The sequence below is a fragment of the Beta vulgaris genome, chromosome 1 (assembly GCF_026745355.1).
Source record: "Beta vulgaris subsp. vulgaris cultivar EL10 chromosome 1, EL10.2, whole genome shotgun sequence".
Classification (NCBI taxonomy): Eukaryota; Viridiplantae; Streptophyta; class Magnoliopsida; order Caryophyllales; family Amaranthaceae; genus Beta; species Beta vulgaris.
In genome coordinates, this window is record NC_079202.1 from 55,477,523 (window position 1) to 55,495,470 (window position 17,948).

Genomic DNA, 17,948 nt, shown 5'->3' on the forward strand with positions numbered 1-17,948 from the left:
AAGAATTTTTTGACCTGCAGTCGGGTCCGGTTCAATTTTTTTGCTTTGGGCCGGGCTTTTGGGAAAACCCGCTCGGTCCAGCCCGAAATAGCGGGCCTTGGATACAAAAATTTGTCCCTACCAATGAGCGTTTTTTTAGGCGCGGTCCGGCTCGGTCCATTATCACCCTTAGGTTACTTTAAATGGAACAAGTATTTAAGATAGAAAAAGAGCACAAACAAACAATGTAAAGTTCTGATCAAAAGAAGAAGAAAAAACTAAATTAAGTGGAATGGATTCATCATAATCAACATACTTTATTACATTCATAGGACCACTCTACCAATATTAATCTTATCACTATAGTTATTTGTTATAAGCTGAGTCCCTATGTAATTCATGTAAAGGCCTCTCAATCTGTCATTTTTATTTATGTTACTAATCCATGCTTCAATTTCTGCATATTCAACTGAGAAGAAGCTCAAATCTTTATGACTTTTGCCAAGCAGTTATCTTTTGGTCTTCTGTGTGGTAAATATTGCACCGCGCAATCAGGATTTACTCTTTCTAGCCTGCAGAAAACACGATCTTACCATAAATAATCAGACTTAAAGCATCATAATATCACATCTGTTTCTTTTTAATCGTTACACCTTACCGTTTATGGTAACAGTTTTCAGATTTTGACAGTAAATTTTCACTAGTATAAATATCAAAACCAGTCTTGTTAGATTTATTATGGTATGTTACTGCGTTTCATACTACGACAACTTTGTATAAAATTAGTAATATGAAATAGAGATGTGCATGAATGGTCTCACACGTCCATTAGAAATCATGAAAAAGCAAGTGTAACAATTAAAAAGAATAGAGGGTATAAATCATAAATTTGATTATCTTCGAAATGGTTTACCTGTAATTGAGAAGAAAATAATGAAGAAAAATCAAAATCTCTAACTTCGCCAGATCATTTCCAGGACATAACCTGCTCCCAGCACCAAAGGGAAGAAAAGTTCCTGCTCTAGGGACAAGGTCCTGTAGAAAAGATAACTCCATTTGTTGATCAGCTTTTTTTTTTTGTTACATAAACTTAACAATTAATGAGGTAAAAGGGAGGAAGAAACTACAAGAAATAACTTACATTCCATCTAGAAGGATTGAACTTCATAGGTTCAGGCCAGATTTCGGGATCCAAGTGACAAGTTCGAAACCACACCAACACTTTCCATCCTTGAGGAATTGTATAACCTGAAATCATGCACAGCTTTCTTATGCTAACTTATATGCTAAAAGCACACAAAACCAAACTACTGATTGAATGAATGCCTTGTGAAGAGTTGATCTCTATGTAACTTGTAAAATAGTGACTGTACTGTTTTTAGGGTACTCAGGAGACAAGGAGTGAATAGCAAAAGGTTATAGAGTTGATGTAGTACTGACCATTTATCTTCACATCTGAAATTGCCTCTCGGAAGACGACGAATGAGAATGTTAACCACCGAAGTGTTTCATCTACTACCTAAATGTCATAATGTATACTCCACAATTAGCAAACTTGCAATGTAAGTAGTTAGCAGATATAATAGTTGTAGACTTGTGGTAGCAAGACTATATAGATAACCATTCTCCAACAATCTCCAATAACTAGCGAGAGGGCGCAATTGGTACATGCACTTGGTGTGGGATCCACATAAATCTTTTCCTCATGCTCACTAGTTAAGCTAATTCCTTTTGGATAGGTGCGATTAGATTTGGGCACTACCTCATCGGATTGGTCCCAGCATGAGTCGATGCTCGTGCCAATGTTGCACATTAGGGACCCATGCTGCCATGCATGGTCCGACCCACATGTCCATCATTGAACAGACTTGCCCATCAAGCTCATGGTAAATTTTAAGAATGATGTCCATACACAACCCACCATCGTGCAGGACCAGGCCAAACTCGTGTCAGGGTGCTGGCCCAGACAATAGCCATTCCCAAATCTAGGTGCAATGGTAGTACTTTGGATGGTTGTGATAGAGTTGGAAAGTATGTTTTAAAGGTGGTATTGCAAGTGAATGCGGTGGTATACTAGATGGTTGTGGTTATTGAATGGATTAAACTAGTGACTGGAAGAAATTAACTTAGTCACTATTGGGCTAATTCTCTTTTTAATATTGGGCTTACCATTACCTAATTTTAATTTAAAAGTAGGCGGTCTCTTACAAGACAAACTTTTATTGTACAGAATTCAGTACCTTTTGAGGATATTATTATCATTTCTCATGAGTACTCACCTGGGAAAGATATGTCATTTGTCTGGTTTCTTTCAGTGTTAGTCCTTTCTGTCCTGCAGGCCTTCTTTTCACAATCTCTTCTTGCTCAGCCTGGAAATATTTATCAGTTTTCAAACATACTAAATTTGTTAATTAAGCACCTGAAAATAATCATTAGTCTTTGGAAAAGATGATGTGAACAGAAAATAGTAAACAATGCCATAAACTAAAGTGCAACTTTAGAAATGTTGTTATACCTTAGCTTTCTGCATAAATTCAGGGTTTTGTTGCAATAAGACAGTAGCCCACATCAGGGTATGACCAGAGGATTCATGTCCAGCATTTAAGTACATTACTAAAAGATCAATAATCTCTTCATCAGTCAATTTTCTTCGGTTTTCATCTTCAACCTCGAGCAAAGCATCCATCATATCTTTCTTGGCTCTGATAGCTACTCCATCCCTTTTTAGCGCCCTTCGTTCATCTATTATTGATTGGAACACTGCCACGAGTCTCTTTCGAGCCTGGTATAGAGCGAAAAACTAGTTTGAGTAAAGCTTTTTGAGAATGGTTAGCTATCCTTAATTGAAATGGCCTTTTTATCCAAAAAGTTGGTCATTAACATGTTAACTCACAGTTAACAACCAAAAACGATATTACCAAACATCTTTATACAACTAATACAGATAGCTGATCAATGGATAAAAACAACCAATATAGCTTATATGTAGTAAGAACATAAGTGGTATCAACCATACCTTGCGTGCTTTATGGTAAGCAAATCCCGGGATATTGATTGCCATAGATCTAACACCATAGTTAAGTTTTGTGTATTCTCTTTCTAGAGCCTCCATTACAGGTTCACTCTCCGAGCTCAGGAAAATATACATGATTATTCGGAAAGTTAACTTCCGAAGGTGTGTGAGAAACTCAATTTCACCCATTCTACTCCATTTGTCCAGATCAGTTATCACAATGTCTTCTATATATTCGATGTATTTTGTTAGCGCTTCATGTCCATTGATGGGAGCAGAAGTTATCTTCCTTAGACGCTTATGATCTTCATAAGAAATGGAGACAAAGGATTTCCTTCCTATCAACTCTGCAGTTGAAAGAGGCCATCCTGGCTTAAAATGTTCATCATCATTTAACACTTTTCTGCATGTTTCAGCTGTTGTAACAATTATACTAGGGCTGCCAAACATGAAGGCCTTGTATATTCCTGTTTTACCAAATCTGCCCAACTATAAACTATCAGCTTATGGAGTATTCATCATCATTTATCATGTCAACATATATCAATATGCTCCTAGAATAAGGTATGACAACAAGAAAAGAATCAATTATTGAACTGTTAGAAATATAACAGATTAGTCACAAATTTATTGGTTTTGGGCATTGATTATCAAATTTCATTATTTTGTTCAACATTCTGCTACCTTATCTCACACAAGGTGCCTGTAACTAGGGCTGTTCAAAAATATCCGATCCGAAAATCCGCCGATCCGATCCGCTATTTCGGATATCCGATCTGATTTTAAAATTTCGGATATTTCGGATCGGGTATCCAAAAACATTCGGGTTTTCGGATCGGATTTTTCAAAAATGTCAACGGCCCGATTCGATAATCCGGTGATCCGATCCGAAAACCAGGTATCCGACCCAATCTGAAAACCTGGTGATCCGATCCGAAAAGTTCGGATTTTCGAAAATTTTGGATCAGATTCAGATCAAAATTCCTCCGATCCGATTTCGGATCCGATATCCGACATTAAACAACCCTACCTGTAACGCTCAGACAAGTCTAAGGATTTGAGATTTCACATTTTTAGTACATAAAGAAAAAAAAGGAAGCCTCTAAATAAAGTAGAAAAAAATTTGTTACACGTAAACATACAATTTAGTCTATCGTGATTTCGTGAACAACCTTAAAACAAATCTTTCATTTTGCATTCATATATTAATCTTTGACACTATGTATCAACTAACGTAAAAAAGAAAATGATACAATCATACAATTATGTCTAGATTACGTTTAAACGGGGAAGTTACGAGTTTGATTCTAACACCCATCATAAAAAGTTGTCCCCTTGTGACCTGTCGCACTATTGCAAGTTTGCAACTTTTAAGATACTTTCAGATTTAGCAAATTGATTGAAACTTGAAATGCAACAACAAAGTCAACCATTGTACTTCCTCTTTGTTTCATTGCAACGATTTGAATTTAACCTTTGTTAACATATAATTTTTATTTTCATTTTTATCTTTAACTTTTGGCGTAATTTTGATGAAATCAAAAAAGTAGAAAGATAAAAGTCAACAAAAATTATAAGAAGAGACGGTCTAATTTTAATGTAAAAGTAAACCTAGTTATTAAATGAATTAAACTAGTCATCGAAAGAAATTAACCTAGTCACTATTGGACTAATTCTCTTACTGCCTAAATTTAATTTTAAAAGTATGTCGTCTCTTACCAAACAAATTCAAAACTCAATGGGACTTGAGACGGTGTCTTTCAAAATATGCCGTTTTAAAATAACAAAAAGAATTTTGTTTTTTTTGGGATGAGGAAAAGGTATTACATTATCACTCCTCGTCAATCGTCACTCATCACCTAATCCACATATAGACTACAAAACAGTATGACAAAATTTGCAGGCTCAAATTATTATTTCCTGATTTATACTGATTCCTATTTATTTTGTCCTTACCCCAAAAATAGGGTAAAAACAAGTAGCATGAATTTCTAACCTTATACACATCCTAGTCTTGGTAATTGAGTGTTTGGCTGAAACTGTGAAACGGTCCAAAAGAACAAAACCCATACAAAAGTGCGGATTCCCTTTCACTACCTCATTGTCCACATCCCTCACGTTGCAAATCCACATACTTCTTCCATTTTATATTACTCGCTACACTTTTCAATTCACGAACTTATCAAATAGTACTTGGTCTAGTAATAAGGAGAGCACCCTGCCAACCTTGAGGTTGGCGGGTTCAATCCTCACTAGTGGCACTTTGAGGATAGGGATTTCACTTACCCCTACTCTCAAGTGTCTGGCCCATTAAAACCCGAGCGGGGTCCGGACCTTCTTCTTACCAAATAAAATAAAAATCACGGATTCGTAGGTAATTTTTTGAGAAGAAAGCGGTAGATAGTAAAAAGAAAATGGATCCATATGAAAGGAGAGAGATAGAGAGAATTTATTGCCCAAAAAGAAAGTGTAGCAAGTAATGTGAATTTTCACAATGAAAAGTGTACCGAATATTATGAAACGAAAGAGGTATAAGAATTCAACTACGACTCCAAGTTCTACTTTTGGCAAATTAGAGATTTTTAGAGCAATTCCTACAATATTAGGTTAATCTTCATAATACTTAACCAAAAATGGTAAGTGTCATTAACATTCACGTTTTAACCAATTAGGTGCTATTAATGTAAATTTCGTGATGCTCTTTACTTTTCCTTTTCATAATTACTTTCCACGTATCCTTATCACTTTTTGCCTTTATTTTTTTATTTTTTTTTTGATCCATATGAGCCACGAAGGTTTTAGGCAAATGCGGATCGCGCCATAGCTTAGGCACAAGAGGGAGAACCACACGCCTTTTTTCCATAGCAGTAAGCTCAATATTCATCCGCCCATCCACTGTTTCAGCAATTTATGGCATATTGTCCTACATGTGTGATTAGTCAAATTTTGGTACAAAGTTTTTAGCAAGCCTTAGTGTGAGCTTATAAGAAGTGTGAGAAAGTGGACAAAAAGAGAGAGAAAGGGGAACATGGCCCATGGGTGTGAGATAGGGTTGAGCGGTACTATTTGAAAACTCGAGAAATCGATCAGAATAATTGGATACTCTAACCACTCAAATTTATTAGGTTGGGTGTTCGATCCAAAATTTAAGTTATTTATTGGATGAGGGTAATATTGGGTACCCAGTTATCTAATAATAACAAGTAAATTAATATAAAATAGGAGTAAAAGTTATAAGTTTGCAAATTTGAGTATCATATAGGGTAGCTGAAATCTGATATGAAAATACGCGTAATCAAAGTTCGAGTACCCAAAATCTTTTTGGTTCAGTTCATGAGTATCGTTTTAAGTGTTATTGGTTATCAAATACTCGGTCGAATAATATATTAGTTCAAGTATTCGACCCATACTCAACCCTAGTGTAAGAGAGATTAAAGTATTGATTTTTTTTTAATGTGAAACTTCTAACTTGTTTAGAACCTACTAGTTTTTAGAATGAAGGCATTTGGACGTCTGACGTCGTTCGTGAATTTATGTAAACTAAAGGTGGTCAAATTAGCTCGGCTCGAAAATTTCCAAAATTGGGTAGTTTTTTTGCCCGGTTTCGGACACGATGCGATTTTTTAGTCCAAATTTTTGTCGGTCTGATTTTGCCCCAAAATACCGGGCTTTAGACATAAAAATTTGGCTCAAATATTGGTCCGGCTCGATCAATGGACAATTTTTTTTAAGGGATGCCCGGCCTATGATCACAACGAGTTAATGACGAATGCTTTGCAACACCTTAACAATGTTAGCTCCCGTTCCTTCCAAGTTCCAAAAGGCTAAAGCAACTTCCAAGTCTTTTTATGGCCTTAAAAATGTTTGTACGTGTTCTTCAAATGAAAATAAAAATGAATCTGTCCATAATAGGGAATGGAGATGGAATCATGGAATTGCTATTTGCTACTACTATAATGGTATGGCCAAGCTTGCTTTTGAGTTGTCAAAATCATCTAATTTTAGCTACTACTATATAATCTTATCAAGATATGCTATGGAATTTGTTTTTTTGTATTTCACTTGTTGACATAGGATTTTTTTTTTTTTGAGGGGACTTGACATAGGATGCTACTCCTATACAATTTCTATAAAGTAAAATTTAAATAAATTACAAGTATTATCTTTGATGTGTTATGGATTAAATAATTCAATCCTGTGGAAAAAATTAAATTATTTAACCTTTGACCTCAAACGATCAATTATGGTCAAATCTTCTTTTTTCGTACTTTCGGGTTGTTTTTTTAACAATTATCAATACAAGTTTCAATCATTAATATTTAATTACATAGTATTACTTGTAAAAACACACAGTAAAACAAATGAAACATAAATTTATACAATAATGTTTTATTCTTATATATTGGTGAAAATTCAAGCTCTAAATCTATATGATCGACGTACTTTATTCAATGAAAACAAAATGAATATTCCATTTATTCTTATCTAATTACACTATTTTTTTCACTCTCGTTGATACAAAACTTTAAGCATTAATATTTTTAATGATATATTTATAAAAATTATAAAACATTGATATTTCAAAATACATGTATGAAACACAAATGATAGTCAAAGTGGCTAATAATGTGAATCGTCCAAAAACAAAGTCTAACTATTAGAAGAAAACAAAGAGACTGTTCTTTTAAAAAACGAAGAGACTAACCAACTGGGGTTGGCGTGAGTGGTTAAGGGTCTCTCGCTCCTTAATCAAGGTTTCGTGTTTGAGACTTGGGTATGGAAAAAATCCCAACTGAAAGAAATACCGCCCTTTGAGATACCCATACAAACTCCCACAGGAGATTAGTCCACTCGTCGAAGTCGGTAGGAAACGGGAAAAAAACAGAGACACTAGAGAGTACTATGCTATCAATAACCGACTAACAAGGATAGAATAGAAGTAAGCAAAGCTAGCAACCATGTTAGTATAAGTTTTAGTCAAAATGGGGCCAAGAAGGTCTTTTTCAGCCGTAAAAATTGTCTGTTGAAGGCTTAAAACACAAAGAAAGAAACATGAACATATAGAGACATTAACTGCCGGCTTGCTAACAAAATCTAGTATGGCTGTATGGTCTCGGTCGGTCGGTCCACACTAACCCTGGACCAGACCTCATTTTTTTATGAGTTACCCTCTTTCTTGGTAAAGTCACTGTCTTAATTCTTTGGATTACTCTACTTTCTCTTAAGATAATTATGGTATAAAATTATAACTCCAACATCATATATTGTTTAATTTATTTTGACTTATTTCAAAAAAAAAAAAAAATTACATAATTTCATATTAGTTCATATACGGTTAGATAAGTTTTTAACACTTCATAAAATAACTTCCAATAAATTTATATACTTCTGCTTAATTTTGATGAATTTAGGTAAGTTAAAATAAGTTGTATAAAACAAACTTAATATGGTCGCATAAAAAAATTTCCAAAATAATATAAAAAGGATATTTATGCATGGGTGAATAATAAATTTATTGTAATTCAATTACATGCAATACGAAGCATATTGCTTTCAGGCTCACCTACAACTAGGTCAACTCTTTCACCTTCTTTTGCAAATTTTATATTTGCACATATTTTATATTTTTTCATCTTAGTAAAATATGTGACAAATGTGTAAAATGAACCTAATAAGATTTTGCATGTAATATAGATCATTACTTGATTAATATAAGAAAACATAGAAAGTATTTTTAAAATTGGAAAAATATGAAGTTATATACGAGTTGGCAAAAATATAAGAAGTAATTTAACCAATTTCCCCACATACTAAACAAAAGGTTTACATGGGAAAACAATTTCATAACATATATTATTTTCTATAGTTTACAGACATTTAACTTTTGCTCAGTTTTCCGACAATGGAAAATGAAGCATACTTTTAGAGAAGCTAATAAGACAACTGATTGGATTGTGAATGTATGATATCTAATTGATACTTTTTTATTATTAATCCATAAAATAAACAACGCATTAGAAATTCCCCTTGAAAGATGGATCTTTTAATATTTCCTTTTTTCTTATTATTAAAAAAATCAACTATATTATATCATAAGAAAATTAGCCATAAAATTTATATTAATACCACCATTTTAAAAAACATATTCAAAGATTATTATTACCCTTAACGACTGCATATATCAAATCGCATATTTAATAAACTAGTGTAATCTTCTACAAAACACTAAGAAAGGCCCCACAACCACAAGGCCACAATCTACATAACACAATCTTGATTAAATGAGAACAAAATAAAGCTCCACAAGACCACACTCACTATTCACTACTCACTAGTCACACCAACAAGAACTTTGAATGACTAAAGATAAAAATGCCATAATTAAATATGAGAAAAGATATATAGAAAGAGATAAACTTAGAAAATAGAGAAAGTGAAAATGACCTTCACCTGATGAAGAAAGAGTTGATGAATGAATCAGGATTATCAGACTTGAAAGCTCTCAGAAAGGACCACATATTACCAATCAAAGGCAAGCCCAGATCACCTGGTGGTAAATTATGTCTTTTTACCCCAAGTTTTGATTCATACAACCAAATATTTACTCTTTTAAGCACCAAATTTACCACCCAAATTAACCCCAATATTAAAACTGTTACCCATGAAATCAAATTTAACTCCATGTTTTTCAGAATTTTGTAAGTGTAGGAAAAATGTATTTAAAAAGGGTAAGAAATTAAGGTAAGGGAAAAAGATGCTTTGGAGGTGGAGAGATTTTTTTAGTTAAATAAAAAAGGGAGCAAAGATTAGCTTATATAGATGATGAGAAAGCTTTTGTTTGCCTTGTTGGTTTGTCTGGTTCTATAAATTATATTTCATCCCCTCTGTTTTGGTTTCCTGTTCAAGCATATTGTCCTTGTTCATTCCACTTAGTATTTTTAAATAGTATTTTTTCCGATTTTTATTAGTTTACTTGTTTTTTTTTAGTTTACTCGTCTTTTGTTTTGGGATGTTTATAGATGTTTTGGGTTTTATATGGCATAATCTTGTATTTGAGATGTTCTTCTTACATAGTTTGCATGTTGATTTCGCTTTACCAAGTAGTATTTGGTTAGTGGTTTAGTTTGTATCTCACAATCTTGATATTGTGGGATTAAACACTATTAGAAGTATTTTGGAGGTGGGGATCTCCCCTTACCATTCCCCCCTACTTCCAAGAGGTCTTGCTTGCAAACCTCGACCAAGTTGACATGTGCGAGATTTCGGTCCGATTAAGGCGCTTCTTCTTATCTTGAAATAATGTTGATTTCGCATTTACTACAATTATATGATGAAATGGGTTAAGTGATAATTAGATAAAGGACTTGTATCTAGGGGTGAGCAAAGATTTCAACACCAGTATCAAAACTAATTAGTAATTAGGAACTCCCAATTGTGGATTCTTTGGGAGCATATTTGGTGGTTTCAAATACTTAAGTTGGAACTAGTTAATTTCACTTCCAATGTGAACCACAACTAAGTTAAATGTACGATTAGTAGCGGGTTTAGGATCACATACCTAAAACCGAAATTAGAGTAGAAAAAATTGAAAAAAAAAAATCCAATAGTTATAGAATACATATGCCAAGATAAATTATTTTCCCTCACCACATTGTTCTTTAATAGTTGAAATAATAGTTATAGTCATTCTTGATTTATATATCTTCCGCATATAAATAAGTATCGCACATAGAAATGACAGGTAAACTAAGAGAAATAAAGAGAGAAAGAAGCAATAACGGTCCACAATACCACATAAGTGAAACTTTTTTACGTGTAACTATATATAAGAGTAAGTTGTATTTCATACTTACAATTAAACATGGCCACCGGCTGGACCGGTTCCGTGTCGGTTCGTAGGTCGAGCTAGTTCAACTTAGCATTAACTTGAATTGGACCGATCAGCTAACAGCTCCGGTTTAGTTTAGGTCCAGGGTTAGGTTTTCTCAAACCTGAACTTGTTCGATTTGGTTCATGGCTCGTGTCGGGCTGGGCCAGTTCAGTTATGGCCCAATCGGTTTGGTGTTTCTTTTTCACGTAAATGAAAATGCGTTTTATTTTTAAATTTTAATTGTATCTGCACTAGCATTTGCAATAAATAATTTTTGATATCGTCCATCTACACTAGTGTTTCTATAACTGGGCCGAGCGACGATGAAGTATTTTTATGCATTTTCTCCATTGGTTTGACGGGTCGGTTCAGTGCTGAGTACGATTTACGGTATGATCCATGTCTGAGTGTGGTTAACTGTCCGATTCATGGCTAGGGCCGGACCGGTTTCCTCACTCATCTATCTGACCACGAGAACCTATTTTATTGTCCAGTTTTGGGTCGGTTCGGACCCAATCATCTGAAGTTGCAAGCTGTGTTGATCTTTTGACGGGTCGGTTTAGGGTTGAGTCAGGTTACTGCCTAATGACCACCTCTACTTATAATCATTAACAATCTATATCTTTGCATGAACGTGGCAAAAAGCAAGGATAGAGAACCAACAATGACGAGCTGTCATTTTACAAAACCCAGAATCCACTCATAAATCATGAGCTAAACCAATCTATATCTCTGTGTAATCTCTTTTGGGGCAAAAATGAAAGAATTCTATCTATACTATCTTTTTTTTCATCGATCACCTCCTGTACAACTTTATCTATATGCCAAACTTTGCTATTCCAAAAAGGCACATTCCTCACCCACCAAATTTGATACACTAAAGGCTAAAGCTACCAGAACTGCAACTATCAGTCTATCACTTGCTTCCGAAATGTGGACCATAATAAGGAAAGCTATCCTCCTTATAGATCCAAAATGTATTTTGCACCACAGGATTTAAAAAATAACTAGTTTACGTGGCGCCGTTCCATAGTTTAGAACACCTTTTAATATAATAGTACTAGTTGCATATGCACGCGATGCGTGCGTGGACAATCTTATGTAGTTATATATATATGAACATGTTTTTTTTATCTAAAATTATTTGGATAGTGATGTAAATTATTGAGGTTCTTCCGTATATCATGTTATTATCTTTTTAAATTAAAGGCGAATGATTTTTAATTGTTCAATACCGTCACTGTAAAATTTGGTCGATAATTTAATAATTTTCTTTTCAGCAACTTTAGTATAGTTCTTTAACAATTATAAATGTTAATAAACCACATTGTTTGAACTTTGTAAATATAAAATATTATGTTATCACGATATATTGCTAACTTTTTTTGGTTGAAAATTCTAATTGATTTCGTGAATTGATTGTGTCAATCTAGTTTTTCAAGTTATTAATGGTATTGCATATTCCATTTTTGACCTACTCATACGGCAAGTCATTGATTCTCAATTTTCAATTTTTCATAAAAAGAAAATTATTGTTTTAAATTATTAGAGGGTATTTTAGTCACTTCAAAAGAGGACACCACACCTCCTCCCTTGACTTATATAATAGAGATAGATAATAAAAGACTCATACTCTTTGACTTTTTTTTTTTGACATCGAAAAATCGTACATTAATTAAAAGAGGAAGTACAACCTAATGCTAATACAATCCAAACTAAAACAAAAACAAATACATAATTTAAAGGAGCTTTAAGAGCGCGTACAATCCACCTGATACAAACATAAATTACAACGAAATAAAAGCGCGTAGAAAGGGGCGCGTCGCTGGTTAGTGGCTTAGTGCTGATGATGGTGGATGCAAACCTCGGCTGGCTGATGGAAGAGGTTGATACTCTTTGACTTTAGTAGTATCTAACAGGCATTGTAACATTTTTTTAATTGACAAAACCGTAAAATCTATATCGAAACCGAAGAAGAATTTTTTAAATTCTTAGTAGTACAATTGGATTTATAGCCTCTGCCATCAAAGTCTCTTCAGATATCAATTGGAAGAAACACTAATTCTCTTAATTTCTTACTCCTCTTGTCTTTTTTACTTACTACATTTACTTATGTACGATCTTCAATATTTTTGACCCTTAATATCTTTTATTAATTAAGATAATTATTATATGTTATAAAAGTTGATATTATAAGACAAATTTAACAAGACCTCATATCATATTTGTCTTCTTTCATGTACTAATGAGGTAAGAGTTCTCTAATAAAAATAAAATATATATATATATATATAGTAAGTTAAAAAAAGGATGGAGCATTTTCTTAGATGGCTAAACCTTTTTTAAGAAGTCTTAATTGGTGGGTTTAGAATGAAGGTGTTAGGTGTGTCAAGTTGATGATTAGAAGTATATGATTTATGGGCCTTAGGCCCAGTCCAATGATGTAGTTCTATGCAATTCTATTATGAGTTATTATTGTAAAAGTTTTCATGCAGGTGACTACGAAGAAGTCAAGTCCACCTCCCAACAAAATGACAGATTTTAGGTGCTTTTGTTTTAGAAATGTACCAAATATTCCTGAAATTTTCGATATATGCACCAAAAGTCATGACTGAGTAATGACACCAGTTTAATATTAGGGGTGCAAACTTAATGCATTAAATACTCTTGAGGTTTATCAATAATGTACTAAAAGTACTTGTTACAGGTAATTTTTTTCATAACTTTCGTAGTGTAGCTTTTGGGCATTGTTTAGGTTGCTATTTAAAAACCTCAATCAGTATTATTTGTAGTCTCCTTACCTTTTTTTGTCTCTTATGTATATACCATAATCTTTTACCAATACTGTTTTTGATTGAACGCTGCAATTAAAATCTTAATTCTGACAATTTACGCAATTTCGTACATTAAGATTTAGTTCTTCATTACAAATAAAAGCATAACAAGTATGACAATGCCTGTTTTGCTAGCCGCTTGTAAACACTTGTGTTGTTGCTTGAATTTCTTCCTCAAATACATCATTTCCTTCTCTAAGTTGACTTTTTTTTGCCACTAGTTCTTCGATATTGTCATCCCTATCCTTTTGCCTAGCGATGCCTGGCCACCACCTGAATTTGTTGCAGTCATCACACTCTTATATAGTACAATCGTTGTGGATTCAATAATGATTTCGAACTCTTAATTGCGAATATTTGTGGAATCCATAATGATTCCGAACTCTTAATTATGAATATTTTCCTACACTTGCAAGTTTTATTTGGGACTCTATCGTATGACAATTCAAAATTTGAAAAGGGTGTGTGAGATTTGAGTTCATTAGCTTCTACTTTCGAAGATTATGATATAAGACGCAAAAAATGTAAGTACACTACAAATTATACAGCTGAAGGTGTCAGCTACATTATGACCAGAATGTAATTTCCATCTTCCAAGTTCCAACAGACATCAATAAAACGAGACTAGTATTCATATTTTTTTGGTCAAATCATATGAAGCTTAACCAAACAGTGTTTAGTAGTTAGAGTAACCATGCATACAATGTTTACATATTTAGACTATATAATATACGATCTTAGCCCTAACTTATAACTTCAGGTTGCATTACAGCATCTGGTGATGTGTAGGACAAAGAAATCAAATCAGACCAATAGTCCACGCTATTTCCATTCTTCTTGTGATCAGTTACTCCATTATCAACTTCAGTCATCTTCTCTGAAGAATCAGGCGAGTTAGGAGACTTATCAGGTAACGAGTAAGATAGCGCAATGAGCGATTCACGAGTCGCTTCCTCAGTAGGCATCTTCTTGATCTCAGCCATTACAATTTTAACTGCCTAGTGTGCTGCAGACATTTTAACAAAACTTAGCATCCACATTCTGGGTAATACAGTTATACAGTCAATTGATCAGTGATAACAATATAATAAGCTAGCTAGAATAGCTACGCAAGTTCAATTTACGACTAAAATAAGTTCATAATGATAAACAACTTCACACTACCTTTGTTTTCTTTAGATGCAACATTTGCCTTTTTTATGAGTGGATTAAAAATAATCAAATGTTGCATGCTTGCATCTAAAAAAAAATTACAGAGGTGGTATGAAAGAGAGGTGATGCCAGGCTTTTGCGCAAAAAGTGGCCAAATATTGGGCCAAGGGAGTGGGCTGGGATCTTATATCCCTAATCCTATAAAATTAGGTTGGCTCACGCTTATGGCTAATATAGACCAACCAAAAACTCATTTTGGGACTAGAAAATGTAACTAAATCCTGTAAAATTGCTGAAAACTCGGTCGAGACCTGGTCACAGAATGGTGCCTAACCCCCTACATTTCTACTGTATATGTGGGTTCGATACAATGTTGATCAGCTCTATTAATGTGAAAAAAGAAAAAAGCAATGCCAAGAATGAATAATCTAATTTGGGTTATCTAGCATGATGCAGAATTCCAAATCACAGCCATGGTTCAAGAGGACCATGTAGATCATTATACACGCAAACAGGACTAGAAATAACATTAGTAACCAACAACAAACACATGGCAAAAAGATGGACAAACACACACTTCTGGATAGGTATCCTAGATCGGAACCGAATATCTTCTTGTTAAAGAATCTCTTTTTGGTTGCTTTGGAACAATTAGGAGATTCCCTATAAGATATATGGGAATCTGCTTCTGACGACAACATGCTAGTGGGTGGTAGTTCCATTAATGGGTTCAAATCAATATATTCTAAGAAAAAAGATTTGAATATTAATCTCATCGAGCCCATCAATCTCATAAGTATCATACCAAATCCCATCAATCGAATCACTTTTTCAAGAAATACAAGACATCTAAGTCATAAGATGGACAAACACACACAGACACTCAAACCAACCAGCTCCTTGAGGTACTTGTAATGACTTTTAAATATATCTATAAGAAAAAACCGGGCCAATGTTTGTTCTAATGGAACTTTATCCTCAAACACGAGTTTTTCTTCAGAATTTTTCATTGGTACTTTAGAAAGCAGTAACAGATGCAATAAATTTTTATGACGAGAAGGAAATGTTTGGAGGTGGACAAGCATTATCATGAACATTGACATCGATCTTTTCTCACAAAAGCTAAAATTCAATATCTTTAGTCTCTTTTTTACTGTCTATTAAACACACCACAAGAATCAAAACTCACAAGTTGCTTAGATTTTTGGATGCTAACAAAACAGTGCTGTCCTAATTGCAGATGCCAAATGAAAAGTGGTGCAAATTGAAGTTGATGACATTGCCACCACTGAATGAGGACAATTTTAGACTTATCTTTCCCATAAATCCACCTCATACATTACCCAAAATTAACTTGTTATAACATCTTTAACCTAACAAACAATTCAAGCTGTCACTTCATAGAAGTAGCCCAACAAATGGCAATGCAAATTATGGAGTACATTGTAGTATTGGTATTAGCATATCATAATTTTGGGAATTGCATAAACAAATCCTAATTATGACTCATTTTCTCACATGAAACTTAAATTAGCTCTATGATTAAGGCTCCGTTTGATAGGGCGTAAAACATTTACAGTGTAAAATGATTTTCATGAAAAATAATTTACAATGTAAAACACAATTCCAAAATTAGTTTTTCGTTGTTTGGTTCCATGTAAGAAAAATGATGAAATGAAAGGAAAAGTAAGGAAGTAGTAAGAGGAGTATACAAGAGAGCTAAGGAAAACAGTTTTCCCTTCATTTTGAAGGGAAAATGGTTTTCCATCACTGTGAGAGTAATTTTACCCCAAGGAAAAATGGTTTTACACTCTTTTACCAACCAAACAATGTAAAACTGAAAATAGAGGAAAACAATTTTTCAGGAAAACGTTTTACACCCTACCTACCAAACGAAGCCTAAGATCCACCAAATACCTTGCCACTCAAAATAATTTAAAATAAGTCACTTCTTAGACATCTACCTTCGCATTATTGTGTCTCCTTACGACCTTACCCAATAGTTAATGACGATTTAAGAAAGAGTGCGTCTTGGGTGTAACATAAATCCGACGATTTGCTAGCATACTCATATATTACCTCCTAGATATAGAGTTCATATACTAATACATAGCTATCAGCTGCTAACCGATTGCCAAACAACACAATCTCTAACAAATCAGGGATAAAGTTAAACATATAACAGCTTCAATTAATGCATTAAAGAAACCTCCATTGTTTTAATATCTTTTCCAAACACACTTTATTCTGATGCTGTTTGCATGAAAATTCCAAACTTGTAACTTGCTCATATTCTTACACAAATCATTTGGGACTAATTCAGAAAAAATGTCAACAATCTTTACATCATTTTCTTAAGACTCAACACAAAAGAAGAAATTGGTACAAAACCCATATGTAATCTATACCAAATTTAGCATAAACAGAGTTGTAATTCCTCCTTCATTGCACAAAAAACTGATTTCACCCACCCATATGTAATTATTAAAGAAAGAAAAAGCAGCATGAAGAAATGAAATGAAAAGAAGAATGAATAATTCAAGATTTGAACCCCATTAAAGAGAGAAAAGTAGTATAAACATACCTGTAGTAAAGGTCAATGGAAAAAACAGAGAGATAGAGAGAGAAAAGAGAGGATATTTGAAAGATATGGAAAATGGAAGGGGTACTATGTAAGAACTAAGAATAGCGTGGCACACGTGATTATCTTATTGCGATAACACATAAGAGTAGTAGTATATTTATAAAATTTGATACTGGTCAATTATAGCCAACTTGGTATCAATTTGGATGAACAATTACAGCTAATTTCTTTCTAGAATTTGCAAATTGGGTAGTAAAATAAGGCACAAATTGAGGAAATGCAACTTGATTGCATTCTTTTTTGTAAGGAATCGCTTCAAGGACAAAAATATATCCACTATTTGCTACTCCCTCCGTCTCAATTTATTTGCTACATTTTGCCATTTAGGTGTGTCCCAATTTATTTGCTACATTTGTAACTATTTTCATATATAGTACATAGGTCCCACACTTTATTTACAAATTTGTCATCACTCACTCCTTGGTTTTTGTAAATATTTCCATATATTATACATAG

The 17,948-nt window shown here is 33.7% G+C and overlaps 1 protein-coding gene and 1 long non-coding RNA gene across 2 annotated transcripts; both read right to left on the reverse strand.

Moving 5' to 3' along the window:
- Nucleotides 1-228: 228 nt before the first annotated feature.
- On the reverse strand, nt 229-9,814 carry LOC104905197 (ent-kaurenoic acid oxidase 2). Its single transcript, XM_010693650.4, has 8 exons — nt 9,443-9,814; nt 2,996-3,473; nt 2,495-2,761; nt 2,259-2,348; nt 1,420-1,498; nt 1,121-1,227; nt 893-1,014; nt 229-551 (listed from the first exon to the last, which is right to left on the reverse strand). The coding sequence occupies exons 1-8, from the start codon at nt 9,673-9,675 to the stop codon at nt 461-463; spliced, it is 1,467 nt and encodes a 488-aa protein (XP_010691952.2). The 5' UTR covers nt 9,676-9,814; the 3' UTR covers nt 229-460.
- Nucleotides 9,815-14,306: 4,492 nt separating this feature from the next.
- On the reverse strand, nt 14,307-17,771 carry LOC104905196 (uncharacterized). Its single transcript, XR_791709.3, has 2 exons — nt 17,433-17,771; nt 14,307-14,702 (listed from the first exon to the last, which is right to left on the reverse strand). It is a non-coding gene; the product is annotated as an uncharacterized LOC104905196 (long non-coding RNA).
- Nucleotides 17,772-17,948: the final 177 nt, after the last annotated feature.